The sequence below is a fragment of the Mustela putorius genome, unplaced genomic scaffold (genome assembly GCF_011764305.1).
Source record: "Mustela putorius furo isolate JIRA1106 unplaced genomic scaffold, ASM1176430v1.1 tig00537297_pilon_pilon_pilon, whole genome shotgun sequence".
Classification (NCBI taxonomy): domain Eukaryota; kingdom Metazoa; phylum Chordata; class Mammalia; order Carnivora; family Mustelidae; genus Mustela; species Mustela putorius.
In genome coordinates, this window is record NW_025422435.1 from 1,100,675 (window position 1) to 1,117,553 (window position 16,879).

Consider the following 16,879-nt stretch of genomic DNA (forward strand, 5'->3'; position numbering starts at 1 on the left):
TTATATTTCTTTCCAATACACACTAAAACATACATGGCTGACCCTTGAACAGCATGGTTTGAACAGCATGGGTCACTTATACATGGATTTTCTACAGTATAGTGCTATAAAAATATCTCCTCTTTCTTATGATTTTTGTAATACCATTTTTTCTCTACCTTACTTTATTGTAAGAATACAAAAACACTAATTCAAAGGGATACATGCACCCCTATGTTTATAGCAGCATTATTTACAATTAGCCAAGCCATAGAAGCAGCCCAAGTGTCCACTGATTGATGAATGGATAAAGAAGATGTGGTATATATATATACAATGGAATATTATTCAACCACAAAAAAACTGACTGAGTGGCTCAGTCAGTTAAGTGTCTGTCTTCAACTCTGATCATGATCCCAGGGTCCTGGGAAGGAGTTCTACATCAGGCTCCTTACTCAGCAGGGAGTCTGCTTCTCCTTCTGCCCCTCGCCTCACTTGTGTTCTCTCTCACACACACAAATAAATAAATAAATAAAATCTTAAAAAAAAAGTATTACCATTTGCACCAATGTGGATAAAGCTAGAGAGTGTGATGCTAAGCAAAGTAAGCCAGAGAAAGACAAATACCATATGATTTCACTCATATGTGGAATTTAAGAAAGAAAAGAAATGAGCAAAGGAAAAGAAAGGGAAACCAGGAAACAGATAGTTAATTATAGATAACAAACTCATGGTTACCAGAGGGTAGGTGGTGGGGGGATGGGTTAAATAAGTGATGGGGATTAAGGAGTACACTTGTGATGAGCACTGGGTGATGTATGGAACTACTAAATCACTAAATTGTATACCTGAAACTAATATAACACTGTATGTTAACTAATGGGAATTAAAATAAAAACTTAAAGAAAAAAAGAATATAGTACACAAATACATATACAAAATGTGTGTTAATTGTTTATGTTTCAGTAAGTTTTCTGTCAACAGTAGGTTATTAGTAAAGTTTTGGAGGATTTAAAAGTTATATGCATTTGTGTCCACCCAGGGACACCAAAAAACAAAGACAAAAATTTAAAAGAACCCAAACAAACAAAAGTTATATGTAGATTTTTCAAGTGTGTAGGGTGTTGGTGCCCCTAACTGTCACATTGTTCAAGGGTCAACTGTACATCAAACATACCAAATTAATTCCTGCCTTAAGGTCTTTGATCTTGCTCTTCTCTTTATCTAGAATGTTTTTCACCCCAATTTTTGCAAAGCTCCCTCCCTTACTTCATTAAGCTCTATTCCCAAATGTCACCTCCTCAGGGAAGGCTTTACTGACCATCTACCTAAAATAGCAACCCACTGGAATTTATCAGTAACCAACCTTAAATATTTATTTGTTTATTGTCTATCTTCCTCGCTAAAATGTAAGCTTCACGATGGGCAAGGCCTATACCTGTCCTATTTACATCTCTATCCGCAGGGCCTAGAATATTGCCTGGCACATATTAACACCAAATATGTATTTGCTGAGTGTATGAAACATTAAAATAAAAAATTAGCAGTAACCAGGCTCCCCTTCCACCAGAGAAAGCAGAGTGGAAAGCCAGAACTTTTATCCCTTTTCAATGGCAAGGAAGTTTACCCACTGCTATCAGTAGAGACCACATGGGGGGCAGTAACAAGGTTCCACTCCCATTCCCAGCCAGGGTGGCATCAGTGGAGTTCTAATGGGGAACCTGAATTTCCACTCTTGTCCAGCAGTGAGGAGGTGCCCCATCTCCCTCCAGGCTGTCTATGGCAGCTCAGTGGGGAACCTAGACTTTTATCCCTACTTGGAAGTAATGGGATGATGCTCCCTCCTCTGCCATCATGATGTCAGAGGAAATCTGCTAAAATGGAAGATTTAAGGAAGATTCAGATATTGTAAAAAAAAATCTAAAAATTACCAAGAAACAGGAAACTATGAACTCAAATGGGAAAAAGACAACAGATGTCAACATAGCAATGACATAGATATTGGAAATGCCAGACAAGGAGTTTAAAGAGGCCATCATAAAAATATTTCACTGAGTAATTCTGAACATGCTTGAAAAAAAAAAAAGAAGTCTCAGCAAAGTAACAAAAGAAATAAAGAAAACTAAATGGAAGTTTTAGAACTGAAAAATACAAGTAAAATAAAAAACTCAATAGATGGGCTCCACAGCAGAGTGGAGGGAGGTGGGAGAGGTAAAATCAGTAAACTGGAATATAGAACAACAGAAATTGTCCAATTTGAACAAAAGACAAAAAATAGTCCTGGAAAATGAGAAGAACCTCATGGACCATGTGGAACTACAATATAAGATCTAACATTCATGGGGCATCTGGGTGGCTAAGTCGGTTAAGGATCTGACTCTTGGTTTCAGCTCAGGTCACGATCTCAGGGTGTGAGATTGAGCCCTGTGTCTGGCTCTGCAATCTGTGGGGAGTCTGCTTGAGATTATCTCCCTCTCCCTTTGCCCCTCCCCCTACTCTCTGTCTCTCTGTTTCTCTTTTTCTAAAATAAGTAAATAAATAAATCTTAAAAAAAAAAAAACAACCCACCCAAACAAAACAGGATCAAGATTCATGTCACCGAAGTCCCAGAGGGCAATGAGAAAGAGGATGGGACTGAAAATGAATTTCTTTTTTAAAAAAATTAATTAATTAATTACAAAGAGAGAGAGAGAGAGAGAGTGCACAAGTAAGCATAGCAGCAGAGGGAGAAGCAGGCTCCCTGCTGAGCACAGAGCCTGAGATGGGGCTTGAATCTAGAACTCTGGGATAATGACCTGAGCTGAAGGCAGATGCTCAAATGACGGAGCCACCCAGGTGCCCCTGAAAAAGAATTTCAAGAAATAATGGCTAAAGATTTCCCAGATTTGGCAAAAGATATAAACCTACAGATTCAAGAATCTGACTGAACTCCAAACTGGATAAATCTAAAGAAATCCACACCAAGTCCTATCATAATCAAATTCCTAAAAAATAAAAAATTTTAAAAAAACGGGGGAAAAACTATAAAAACAATTTTGGAAAGCAGCAAAAACAGAAACAAAGTCTATAAGGGAAAGATAATTCAAATGACTGGTTTTCTCATCAAAAACCATGGAGGCCAGAAGGATGGTAAGATATTTTTCAGGTGGTGTAAGGAAGTAACTGTCAACACAAAATTCTAAGTCTACGAAAATATTTCTCAGGAATGAAGGGGAAATAAAGATATTCTCAAAGGAAAGAAAATTAAGGAAATCTGTTGCTGCCATACCTACGCTAACAGAATAGCTAAAGAAAGTTTTTGCAATGGAAGAGTAATAATAAAAGAAGGAATCTTGGAACATCAGGAAGGAAGAAAGAAAATGGAAAGAGTAAAAATATGAATAAACATAAACATACTAGGGTTTCCCCCCTCCTCTTCAGTTTTTTAAATTATGTTTAATGATTGAACCAGAAATGATAACACTGATGTAGTTGTAAAGGAAATACTTAAGGCAATTATATTATAAAAGGGAGAGGGGAAAGGACTTAGAGGTAGGTAAGTTTTCTAAACTTCGGTTCTAACTGGTAAAATGTTGATACTAGCAGACTGTAGTAAGTTAGGCACATATAATATATATCCAGAGACAACACTAAAATGCCTACACAGGGGTGCCTGGGTGGCTCAGTGGGTTAAGCCGCTGCCTTCGGCTCAGGTCATGATCTCAGGGTCCTGGGATCAAGCCCTGCATCGGAATCTCTGCTCAGCAGGGAGCCTGCTTCCTCCTCTCTCTCTGCCTGCCTCTCTGCCTACTTGTGATCTCTGTCAAATAAATAAATAAAATCTTAAAAAAATAAAATAAAAAGCCTACATAGAGAGATACAAACAAAACCACTAAGGATGAATCAAAATGAAAATTGAACAGAGGTATAAGTTACCAACAGTAAAGGACGAAGAAGAAAACATAGAAGGAACAAAGGGAACACAGAGAAAACAAAACATAAAGGGGCACCTAGGTGGCTCAGTCAGTTAAGCAGCTGCCTTTGGCTCAGGTCAGGATCCCAGGGTCCTGAGATTGAGCCCCACATGGGGCTCCCTGCTAGGTGGAGAGCCTGCTTCTCCCTTTCCCTCTGCCTGCTGCTCTGCCTACTTGTGCTCTCTCTGCATCTCTCTAATAAATAAATAAAATCTTTTAAAAAAACCATAAAATGGCAGATTTAGTCCCTAACATATCAAAACTACATTGAGTATAAATGATCTAAATACATTAGTTAAAAGACAAAGATTGGCAGGGTGGCTAAAAAAGTGATCCAACTATATGCTGTTTTTAAGAAGCTCATTTCAAATATGATATTAGCACGTTGAAAATAAAAGGATCGAAAATACATGCCATGCAAACATTAATAAAAGAAAGCAGGAGTGGCTATATTCATATCAGATAGAGTAGACTTCAGAGCAAAGAAAATTACCATGGACAGAAAGGGACATTACATAATGGTGAAAGGGTCAACTGACCAAAAAGATATAGCAACCCAAAATGTATATGTGCCGAACATCAGAGCTTCAGAATACATGAAGCAGAAGCCGATAGCGTTATAAGGAGAAAAAGGTTCACAATTAGAACTGGAGACTTCTCAATATCCCTCTCTCAGCAACTGATAATAGAATAAGACAGAAAATGACAAAGAATACAGAAGAACTCTACAATGCTACCAGCCAATAGGATCTAATCGACACTGATAGAACATTCCATGAAACGACAACAGAATACACCTTCTTTTCTAGCACTCACAGAACATATATCAAAATAGATCATATACTGGGCCATAAAAAACTCCAACAGCTGAACAAAATTGAAATTATAAAGCACATGTTTTCTGACTACAGTGGTATCAAGGTAGAAATGAAAAACTTCCTGAAAAAGAAATATCCAGGCCCAGATGGTCTCACTGGAGAATTCTACTAGAAAGAAGAATTAACACCAATTCTCCCCTATCTCTTGCAGAAGAGAACACTCCCAAACTCACTTTACAAGACATTATTGGGCTGATACTGAAAGCAAATGATGACAGCACAAAAAAGAAAACTGCAGGCTAATATCCCTCATGAATATAGATGCAAAATCCTCAAGAAAATATTAGCAAATAGAATTGAGCAATGTAGATAATCACAGTACACCATGGCCAAGTGGGGTTTATTCCAGATATACAAAGCTGGCTCAAAGTTTGAAAATCAATCAAGCTAAAATACCATATTAAAAGGCTAAAAAAGAAAAATTACATACACATTACTATTAGTATCAAATGATGCAGAAGCAGCATTTAACAAAATTTAACACCCATTCATAACAAAAACTCTCATAAAACTAGGAATATAAAGGAGTACTGCTTCAACTTGATAAGGAAGATCTACAAAAACCTACAGCTAACATCATTTACTATGGTGAAATACTGAGTGTTTTTCCTTTGAGGTCTGGACTAAGGCAAGGATGTCTTCTCTAACCATTCTTATTTAATGTAATATTGGAAGTCTAAGCCAGTGCAATAAAGTAAGAAAAGGAAATAAAAAGCATACAGATCAGAAAGGAAAAAAACCCCAAAACTTCTCTATTTGTAAATGAGTGGTGATCTATGTAGAAAATCTTAAGGAATCTATAAGAAAACAGAATTAATAAATGAGTTCAGCAACATCACAGGATATAAGTGCAATATACGAAAACTGTATTTCTATAGAGTAACAATTTCCACATGGGAACCAAAATGAAAAAAACAATAACTCAAAGAAAAACTTAGGTACAAAACTTGTTTAGGATCTGTATGCTGAAAATTACAAAACGTTGAAGAAGGAAATAAAAAAAGTCCTGAATAAATGGAGAGACAAACCATGTTCATGGATTGGAAGACTCAATGCAATAAAGATGTCAGTTCTTCCCAAACTGATAACCAGGTTTAACATAATTCCTAACAAAATCACATTAAGGTATTTTGTAGATATAGACAAAATTATTCTAAAACTTATGTGGAAAGCAAAGGAACTGGTATAGGCTAAAACAATTTTGAAAAAGAAGAAAGAGGAATCACTCTACCTGATTTAAGGTTTATTATATAGCTATAGTAATCAAGACTGTGAGGAGGAATAATCACATAGCTCAATGGAGCAGAAGAGAAAACTCGGAAAGACTGTTGCCTTGGAGTAAAGGAAGGTTTTGGAAAGGAATGTGGTCCTAGGGAGCTCTCGGGACTTTACACCCTTCTACTAGACAAAAAAGGCTTTACAGCAGGAGTCAAAGGAAAATCTGCTCTCTTGAGTGGACAGCTGGAAGCACTTAAGAATTACTAGAGGTACTTAAGAAAGGAAACAGCACCTGAGATGTAAAATTCTCACTCTCCAGTCCCTGTCTTTCCAGCAGTGTGCAGGTGCAGTGACCAGGTTTTGTAAACCAAAAATTAGGAAATAAGTTCTGATATAATGATAGCAATAATAATAATTAAAAGCTCAAACATGTAGGGGCACCTGGGTGGTTCACTTGGTTGAGCATCTGACTCTTGCTTTCAGCTCAGGTCATGGGGATTGAGCCCCGCATTGGGCTGTATGCTCAGCAAGAGTCTGCTTGAGATTCTCTCTCCCTCTCCCTACCCCTCCTGCTTGTGCTCTCTCTCTAAAATAAAAAATGAATAAATCTTAAAAAAACCCCTCAAACACATATTACTTTTTTCTGAATAACAAAGCAACACATATTCATGGTAGAAATTTTGAAAAATACAGAAAAACAAGAAAGGACAAGTTAAAAAAATACTCATAATCCCAGTTCTACCACCAAAGTAACTACTGTTAGTATTTTTGTTTTATTTCCTTTGGGCGTTTCTCTGTGTATATCCACACACTCACTCATACACACATTATATCCACACAATTGAGACTATATGGTATTAAATCACTTTTTATCCTGTTATTTCTCACTTAATATTATTATCGTGACAATAATTTTGTGGCATCCAATTGCTTTTAAAATTTTCTTTTTAATTGGCTGCAACAACTCTTCCATGTAGATGTATTTGAGACAATGTATCATACCTCTAATTCAATATATCAAAACAGAACACATCAAGTATATGTTTCTGTAAAACTATCCCCCTCCTCCAATGGCTCCCCATCCCAGTTGGTATCCAGGCTGGAAAGCTCAGAATCATCTTTACTTCTTCCTTTCTTTTTGATCCCCTATACATGACCCATTTCTAAGTGTTCTTGATACTGTTTTCCAAACAAGTCTCAGCCATTTGGGAGGAATAGGATAGGGAATATCCTAATATCACTGTTCTGGTCCAGGCTCTTTCAGGCTCAATCTTGGAATACCACCATGATTTATCCAAATAGCACTGCATCATGTTATGTCCTAATTCCAGAACCTAGAATGGCTGTCACTTTATTGTATCCAATATGGACTACTCAGCCTGAAATTCAAGGGAACTTGCAATCTGCCCCTGGCGCTCACCTGAGTTTCCCTAGCTTATGAGCACCTCTGCATTCTTATCAATTTAAATCCTCCAAACCTTTTGAAAGTAGTCTCCCTAAAGTCTTACTCCCCCACTTCTACATAGGATCAGCCTTATTATATCCTCATCTGTCTAAGAAGGTTAATTTTGTCTCCTTCCCTAGACTTCTCAGCTGTTTATTAAAGGCAGAGGCCATATTTTAAACTTCTCTTACACCTCTCATGGCACTAAGAACATGGGAAGCTCCAAAAACTAATCATTGATTGATTTAATGGGGCTCAGGTGGAGACATAACCATACTTCTTAAAATTAACCTGGTTCACAACCTCACTTTGGGAGACATTGCAGGGTGAAAAGGGTTTACTAGGGGCAATTGAAAAAAAATACAAGGGATGATGAATAGATTTGACTGACCAATACTGTTATAAAACAGAGGGCACCAGGTCTGGATTCAAATCCTGAGGGTACCACTTACCTGCTACATTAGGCATGGTACACCATGTCTTTGGACACCAGTTTCCTACCTTATGAGGTAATTGTGAGGATTAAATGAGATCACATACATAAAGAACCGAGCATATGGTATAGTATAGTTGGCTTTCAATAACAGTAGTTCCCACCTCCTGGATTTATGTAGGTACTTGGTGTCTTCATAAGTAATCTACTGAGGGTCTTCATGGTTTGTTAAAAGCTGTTGTCTAGGAATGTCTGGGTGGCTCAGTCAGTTAAGTGGCTGCCTTCAGCTCAGGTCATGATCCCGGTGTCCTGAGTTAGAGTCCCACATCAGGCTCCTTGCTCTGAGGGGAGCCTGCTTCTCCCTCTGCCTCTGCCTGCCTGTACTCTCTCTAGCTCTTTGACATATAAATAAAATCTTTAAAAATAAAATCTTTAAAATCTTTAAGAAAGCTGTTGTCTAGGGGTGCCTGGGGGGCTCAGTTGGTTGGGTGTCTGTCTTCGGCTCAGATCATGATCCCAGACTCCTGGGATTGAGCCCCGCATTGAGCTCCACATTGGGCTTCCTGCTTGGTGGGAAGTTTGCTTCTCCCTCTGCCTCTCACCCAGCTGTGTTCTCTTTCTTTCTCAAATAAATAAATAAAAACTTTTAAAAGAATAAAAGCTGATGTCTAAGTTACTGCGACCTTGGGGAGCAGTCTTCATTTTTATTTTAGAATTTATAAGTTTTTCAGCCAGACACTTTTAAAAAGAGTTTATTTATTTATTTGACAGAGGGAGAGAGCAAGCACAAGTGGGGGGAGTGGCAGAGGGAAAGGGAGTAGGCTCTTACCCTTTGAGCAGGGAGCCCAATGTGGGGATTAATCCCAGGACCCTGGGATTATGACCTGAGCTGAAGGCAGACGCTTAACCGAGTCACCCAGGTGCCCCTCAGCATGACATTTTTACAACTTCTCTTCCTGTTGAACAATGACAGCAACAAAAAGCCTTTCCAATTCTTTTACTCTTTAGTGAAACAAGATAGGAACCTGGTCAATGGGGAAGCCAGGCTGGTAGTAGGCTCTTGGAAAGAACCACAGTGGACTGGAGAAGAATAAAAGGACAGGGGATGGCTAGGGGAGATAAGGAATGGACATCGCACAGATCCTCCCCTGAAGTAATGCAAATTGGCTCGGTATTCTCTACAATCCTGCTCCAAATCCTTCTAAGAAGCCCTAAAGCAGATAGTCAGTCTGTCTTGGGACCAACTCGGCCTTTCAACTTATCCTTATGGCTTCTCAGGAAACAAGAGAAGGTGTAGAAGCAAGTTGAGTTTCCATGGTGTAGAGTCCTGCCAGGCAGGAGCGCTGCTTCAAGCTTGGAGCTTCAGCAGGCCTTGGACATGTCCAGACCTGATGTCCTAATTGCTAGTCCTTAAAAGAATGTCAATCCCAGACTTCAAATTGCCCGAGGAGGGGCAGATTACACTCAGCACAATGGTGTTCCTGAGAATATTACCAATAGATGCAAAGGGACTCATCTTGGGGCCATGGAACTGTAAATAGCAGAGTGGGGCTGGTAAACACCACACACTTCAGGTAGCAGGAGCTGGATGGGTTAGCTTCTTCCACCTTTTGTCCTCTTTTACTTCTCTACTCAGCTCAAAATGGAGTAGAAAGGTTCAATGATAGTATGGTTGGGTGATGGGAGCATGGCAGGGGTAGGTGTTAGAGAATGTTAAAAGGCCTGGGTCAGAGGCCAGGACTGCCAAGTGTTGCTCATGGCTATCTTCCTCCCATTTCCAAAGAGACATCCAATTTTAGGTGCTCTGGGTCAGCCACGTGGAAGGGGCTGGATATGCAGTGAAGGGTGGGAAGAGTTTACCAGGGGCAATTGGAAAAAGGGGGGGGTGTTAAAAATGGGATTGAAAAAATGAGGTATGACAAATATACTTGGTAGGGCAACACTGCAAAGAGAAGAGGGGGGCTGGAAAGGACAAACAGTCTGACTCCAAAGCCCCAGTTCAGAAAGACTAGGGTTCAAGTGTGTGCTCTACCACCTATTAGTACTGTGTGTAGCACATAGTAGGTGCTTAGTAATTGCTTGCTGAATGAATGAACGAATGTGACCTTGGCCAAGTCACTTATCTTCTCTGAGCCTCAGTTTCCTCATCTGTAAAATAAATAGTAGCTATTGTTCTTATTATTTCACCTGTGTTGTCTCTCCCCTATACCCACATCAGTTGGCTAGTCCATCTGCCCAACTCTGCACTGTATGAGATGCCAATTCAGCCTCCTTCATCAAGGGTCAGAAAAGGCAGATGTTTATAAGGCCTTCTCTTACCTCTTATGTCCTCCCCCTCCTCTTCCTTCTTACCTCTTGGCCCTATCTGTCTCCTTTTCTATTCCAGGCAAACTTGGGGTAAAGTCTGGGAACTCACAGCAAGTGAGTTATAACCTTCAATTACAATGCCAACACATACTTGTGCATGCACAACTCACCCTCCCTCTGCACTCAGCCACAGAAGGTTGCGTCTGGGTTGCAACAAGAAGCTTTTGTCCCCCTAGGGACCTTTACTCAATTCAAATGTCATCAGTACTAGGGACTAGAAAAACTCTACCCCTGTTTCCTCACACAGAGCCAGGCAGGCTTGAGGAGCTAGCCATCCCCGGGGATTGATCACATCAGCACTGTTCCAACTCTGGAAAGTTCAGTGTGAGCCAGCTCTTCTGGAGTATACCAACCAGAGGAAAGGCAAACAAGTCTAAGCACATGAAGATGGTGTGAGGATGATTTTACAGTAGTGGGCATGAGCTAAGCTGAACGATCCACACTTCCTTGTGAGCACTGACACATATCTTCGAGATTCACTGGCACTAGAAGAGCAATTTGTTAGAGCAATACATAGCTTTTTCCTGTATAAAGCTAACAGCTTGAATTGACTCTCCAAGGTTTTTTGTCTTTTTTTTTTTTTTCCTCTTGGAAAGACTAATGGGCAGTAAAGACGGGATAAGGTGAGGTCTAAATTTGCCTTTCCCTCCAGTCAACCTGTGGCACATGTAACGTATCTCTAGAAGATGAACCTCCCCAGGTTTGATCTTCAGTAGGTTAAAAATCCCATCTTTTGTGCTTCTAGGGGAATGTGATGAGAAAGAGAAAAAAACCCAAGCTCAAAGGCTGAACAAATTCAACTGAGACATACTGGCTAAACTCCCTCCCATAGAGTGGAGCTTAATCCATCCACTCCATCACGGCCATTGCATCTTCCCAAATCAATTCATGCCTCCCCCGTCCTTTGTTTTTAATATGGGGGACGGAGGGCAAGAGACACTGTGAGAAATGGCCAGACTCACTGAGGTTTTAATATGCAAGAACAAATGATAAGTCATGTAGGCAGGTTCAGGATAATCTTTCAGAATGTAGAAAATTCAGCAGCTTTTCCACACTGACCATTGTCATGGCAACGCACTATCTGATGGCAGCATGCGTCACCAGGCTGGAGGGGCACGGTCTCAGTATAGCAGGTTAGCCTGGCCATTTTTAGCAACATTTGGACTTCTTTCTAGCCTCATTTCTTCTTGGTTTAGCTGAATTTCTTTCTGGTTCTGGACTTGTGAGCTCTGCTCATTTGCATGGCTAGAACACAAGACTTTGTCAATATGAAGGAGATGGCTAAATGGAAAATCTGATAATTCCTAGTATTCTATAGCCAGTCTACTTCCTGTCTGCCCTCCCTGGCTCCTCCCCACCCACTCTCAGCCATTTAATTTCTTTTCTTCTCATCAGTTCTTCCCTCTACACAGTATTACCTCCCCATACCCCCGCCCCAACAATTGTGACTCATCTACCAACCCCTGCACTCTCATCATATTCCTTTTATTGTTTTTCTATTTTCTCATTTTTAACATACAGAATCCTAGGATCTTAGGATTAGAAGGAACCTTAATAATCTAGTACAATTGCCCACCCCCAATGCAGGAACATGTCTATGATATGACAGTCAAGTGACTATCTAGCCTCTACTTGCAAGTCTCCAGGAACAGAGTCCTCATTCCTTTTTGGGCAGCCTGCTCCAGTTTGGGTAGCTCAAAATGTTAGAAAATTCCTCCTCCTACTGAATACAAATTCGCCTTTTTTATAATATTTACCCATGAGTCCTAGTTCTGTGCCCTGTGACCACATAGACTCTGCGACAGCCTCTCAGAGATATGAAGTAAAGACCACATCTCCCTGGGTCTTCTTTTCTCCAAAAGCCCCAGCTCCTCCAACCAGACCTCTTGGAGCCTGGTCTACAGTCTTTTCTCCCTCCTGACTGACCAGTAGCATGCTTCTGTTTGCCTAGAGGCCTTTTAAAGTGAGGATGATACTGCATCAGCATGGCTGGAGGCCAACTTGTCCTGGAGACTCACACCAATGTCCGCATTGACTAAAATCCCTAGCTCTTTCAGACAAAATGCTGCTGAGTCATAACTTCCCGAATCTTGTGTGTGTCCAATCGCTTCTGAGGACCCAATTCCTGGTCCATACATTTTCTCTCAGCTTAACGTCTTTGTACTGCTATCAGAATATTGTTTTAACTTGTCAGGATCTTCTAAAAACCTTGGCTTACATGTAACTTACACATCCTCTAAGATTTTTGATGAATCCCCCCCCCTGCCAACCCTCAAACTAATCTTTTATCTCAGATCTTTTAAAAATGTATTCTTCTTTTGGGTTTCTTACCTTTCCTAGTTCTCTTCCCTTTGAATTACCTTCCTTATGTCTTCTCTCACTTGTCATTTTCATTTCCTCAATAGCAAGATGTCACCGCTCTGGAGATATGTGTCTGGGTACGTGTGCAGGAAAGCATGAGGGCATACAGATATCTGCACATACGGAGGTGTGAGCAAGAACCTGCAGAGGCTTGTTTAGTTTATCTGTTTCTATTGCTTTGTCTGTACTCTACCAGGATTTAGAGCCTGGATCAGGGGTGGGGGGAGGGGATGGTAAGGTTGAAGGAGGAGGGGTAAGAAAAGTTGGTTCAGGATCAGTCCCAAAGGAAACAGGGAAGGTGTCCTGGGTCTGTGAGGGGCAGGAGGAAATTAGGGTGGGAGCACTAGTGTTAATCAGGGCTGCAGGAGAGTGAGAAGGACTGGCAAAGGGCCGGGAATAGAAAGAGTTGGAAGGCCGTGAAGACTGTACAAGGGAGGAGGATTTGGTTAGAAAGTGAGGATTTGTGGGGTTGGTATCCACCATGACTCCAGAGGGAGGTAGCTTGAAACTACAGGGTCAGGAGAAGGATGAGAGCTACGGGACAACTCACAGAGACAATAAGCCTTGCTGTGAGCATAGCCTTACAGGTCTATGACTTGTGAGCTTAGGGAATTTTCTCTGCCCAAAGGAGTCTGGGACGTGGAGTCCCTGCCCAAGGACTTGGCTGTTTTCACAGACTGGACTCTACTAGAGGTTAGGGCCTTAATATAACCTTCAGCAACGATGCCCCCCTAGGACACAGTGTCTTTCCTCAGACTAACTCTGGTACAGAATAGGCCTCCCTTTCATGCTGGTTTCTACTCCAATGAGGGAGTCAAAAGTAGGAGAATTGCTGCTATCTTGGTCGTTATATGAATAAACGTGGGAATTTCACTCTCTAAGATGGGCAATATGATACCCTTAGCCTCTTAATTTTACAAATAATTCGGATCCCCCAAATATGCACACATACATACAAATTCAATTAAATAAGAAAATGGGTGCCAAAACGACTTTACAATAGTGTAGAGAAAGTGAACTGAGTTATGGAGCAGCAGCTGGGGCTTGGGGAGGGGCTCTACTGGAAAGCTAAGGGCAGCTTCTCCAGACAGCTAGTGGACAATGTGATCAAGATGATAATAACCTAGTTGTGGGCCAGCCGGAAGGAAGGGCAGGGTAGGGCGGCTTCTCCACCTCCAGTGCTCTGGGAAAAGACTGGGGAACCTACTCTCAGGGCACGGGAATCCAGACTATCCATTGTAGGCCTGTGGTCTCTCAAGGCCAGATTGGACCATGGAACTATGCAGGAACACAATGTCTGCGAGACCCTCCTTCCCCCTCCCTGAAGTCTGAAGAGGCTTGAACTTCCCTCACCTTCAAGAGGGCTTTACTGTTGCTCTTTTAAAATAAAAAGGATTCCAGGGCACACTTGAGAACTGGTTTTTCTCTGGGGGTGCCTCCAGATAAAACTTTTGTCCCCCTGAAGGTGACATTAACTGGCCAAATGACCATTCCAGTCAGAGTGGCCAGTGTGGAATTCCAACGACAAGCTATCAGGCCAAGAAGATGTTTCCCTTCTCAGTCAGGGAAATGGTTAGCCACTAAAGACAAATGGTATTTGGGGAAGCCCCCAGCGACAGGCCACTGCAAGCGGGGTGCAATGAGGAGGGCAGAGCTTGAGGGGTGGTGCTCACCTTTGATGTAGTTGAGGATTTGCTGGACTCGGTGGGGCTCATTGCGGTCTGGCCGGCAGCTTGGCGTGATTTCCAACACGTAATCAGGACCATATGCTGTGAAAAACTGTAAGGAAAAGGGAAAGGCCAAAAAACAGACTAAACCACAGAAAACCTCCGAAGCAAAACACATACACACAGAACAACTGAAAGAAAACCACCAGTACTGACAAGGAAAGGGAGGCCCAGGGGCGCTGGGCAGGACGATTTGGCAGGAAAGGCCCGTGCCGGTGGTACCACTCCTTTTGTTCAAAAGCCCCAGGGACAGGTCACGGCTACATTATTTAGCATGTTGTTCAAGGTTCTCTCTGCTCAGGCGTCCACTTTTCTCTCCAGCCTTAATTCTTACTGCATCCTCCTCTCTGGCCACATTGGCCTGCCCTGGGCTCCCCCAAATCCCACCGTGCTTTGCACTCCCCTTAGGATCTCTGCCGCCGCTCCTTGTTCGGGTTGCAAAGGCCCTGCCCTCAATTTCTGCTGCCTGTGAAAAACTTCCCCATACTCCAGGCAGAGCTCAAATGTCACCTCCTTCACAAAGCTGTCCCTTATTTTCCACCAACCCCCAGAATGTTCTTTTGGTACCTTAATTTTTTGGCCCATATTCAACGAGTGCTTGCCTGCCTGTCACACGTGGGTCACTGTGCTGGCTGCTGGGAGGACCATGAAGATGGGCAAGACCTCCTCTGGGATGCACTCGCTCCTCACAGGCGCATTCTGCTCCGGACAGAGATTTGTCAACAGTGACATGAGCTCCCTGCACTGTCAGCTTCTGGAGGGCAGGTAGCACCTATGTCTTATTACCTCCTTCATCCTCACAGGCTAATGGCAGTTGCCTCCTAGTTTCGGCTGCCTTGAATTCCCTGACCCAGGAATGTCAAGCAAGCCTGGTTTCTCCAGTTTTTCTTTCCTTGTAGCAGAGTTTATTTGTTCTTTAAATTCAAAGAATCAAAATAAAGGATTTGAATTCTATTTCTAGCTCACTAGATGATTCCTTGTGACTTCTGGTAAGTCACAATATCTGAATCAGCTTCTCTATGAGGGCCCGCTTGGGGAAAAACACTCCATGACAAAGGGAATCATTCAATTGGGATAAGTCCTTGAATGGGAAGTATGCACAACCACTATTTCTGTTTAGTTTTTAACAGAAATAGTATTTGTGCATACTCTCTGGAGAAAGAGCATATGGTCCTTAACCTTACGTTACAATATCAATAGTGATATTGTTAGGCAGTAAGTATAACAGGGGGATTCAAATTCCACGGGAAAAAATGGTAGAGAGGACATGAAAAAAGGGATTTGGATATGGGTTGTGAATTTGATGTCATTCACAGAAGCCCAGGGTTATTGCCACTGCCACCAAATTATCCTTGTTAAGAGTCTGGATGTAATCTGGCACCATGGGAGATGTTGTGGAAGCATCTGTAAGGGTTCTAATGGCACCTTTGTGGAATCCATGGGAGTCATTTGACGGGTAGATGGCTTTTGCACATCCACAATGGAAAACTACACATTTAGTTAAAAGGAAAATGCCCAAGACTGTCCCAGTGCTTATTATATTGCCTTTTTTTTTTTTTTAATGGACTGAAATAGAAAGGAAAGGGGGGCCTTGTTCCTTCCTGCTGGAATCATTTACTCTCTGATGCCTGGAGCCCTGAGTCCTGGAGATAGAAGAAGCCTTGAGTGGAGCTCATCTTCACCAAACCAATATATGGAAGAGACACAAGAGGGGTTACCCGGGGGGATACACCCAGAAACTGATCCCCCAGTATGATCTAAGAAACTTGACAGGTTTGTCAAGTTTTAGATAAGGAGGGCCCCTCAGTCCAAGTTCAAGGATCTCATGGGCTTGGCTCTGGAAGAGAAGGCTTCAAACAGGTGTTGCACTCTCTTCTTAGGCAACCTCTTTTCCTCCAGAGGGTGTCAAGTAGCACACTCATTCCACAGGTATGAAAAGATGGGTTTAGAGAGAGCAATAGAAGAAAGGCAGCTGCAACTGCCTTTAGTGCTTTGATGCTGGGAGTTTGGGTCCTCTCCCAGAGTGGCCACTTAAGTGACCACTGCTGGGACCCAAACTCCCAGCACCAAAGCACTATAAAAATCAGAGGCAGGGTGCCTCACTGAGATACAGGAGGAGAGAATGTTCTGCCTCCATCTATGGAGGCAGAGGCTCACTGCTGATCCTCTGTCAGCAAGACAGGTTGTGAGCTGTCTATTCAGGGCTGAGCATTTGAAACAATATGTCTGCACTGTGAATGCCTACAGTGTGATTACCCATACCCTTCTGCTTTAGTTCCTTCTTTGACCAAGAGCGCGCAAGGTTGCAAGATGGACAGCTAGGGCCAGAACAGATTCCTATGTAACAGAACTCGGTTTGAATGGGATTGAGCCTCTCAATCTGGCTGCATTAGTACCTGGCTTTAACTGACCCACGAATAACCCCTTCCTTGCTGAGGCAGGCCGGCTGCTGCTAATAACCAAGTCTGGGTTCCTAAACATCTCTCCACCTTGGCCAATGAAAGAGTATTCCCGGGTTC

The 16,879-nt window shown here is 42.0% G+C and overlaps 1 protein-coding gene across 2 annotated transcripts in view; it reads right to left on the minus strand.

The window, feature by feature from the left end:
- HDAC8 (histone deacetylase 8) overlaps positions 1-16,879 on the minus strand; it is a 225,175-nt gene that overhangs the window by 13,383 nt on the left and 194,913 nt on the right. For both annotated transcript variants that reach the window (XM_004777267.3, XM_004777268.3), the window contains one exon: positions 14,307-14,412. In XM_004777267.3, the coding sequence (XP_004777324.1) occupies positions 14,307-14,412 (106 nt within the window). The remainder of the gene's footprint in view (positions 1-14,306; positions 14,413-16,879) is intronic.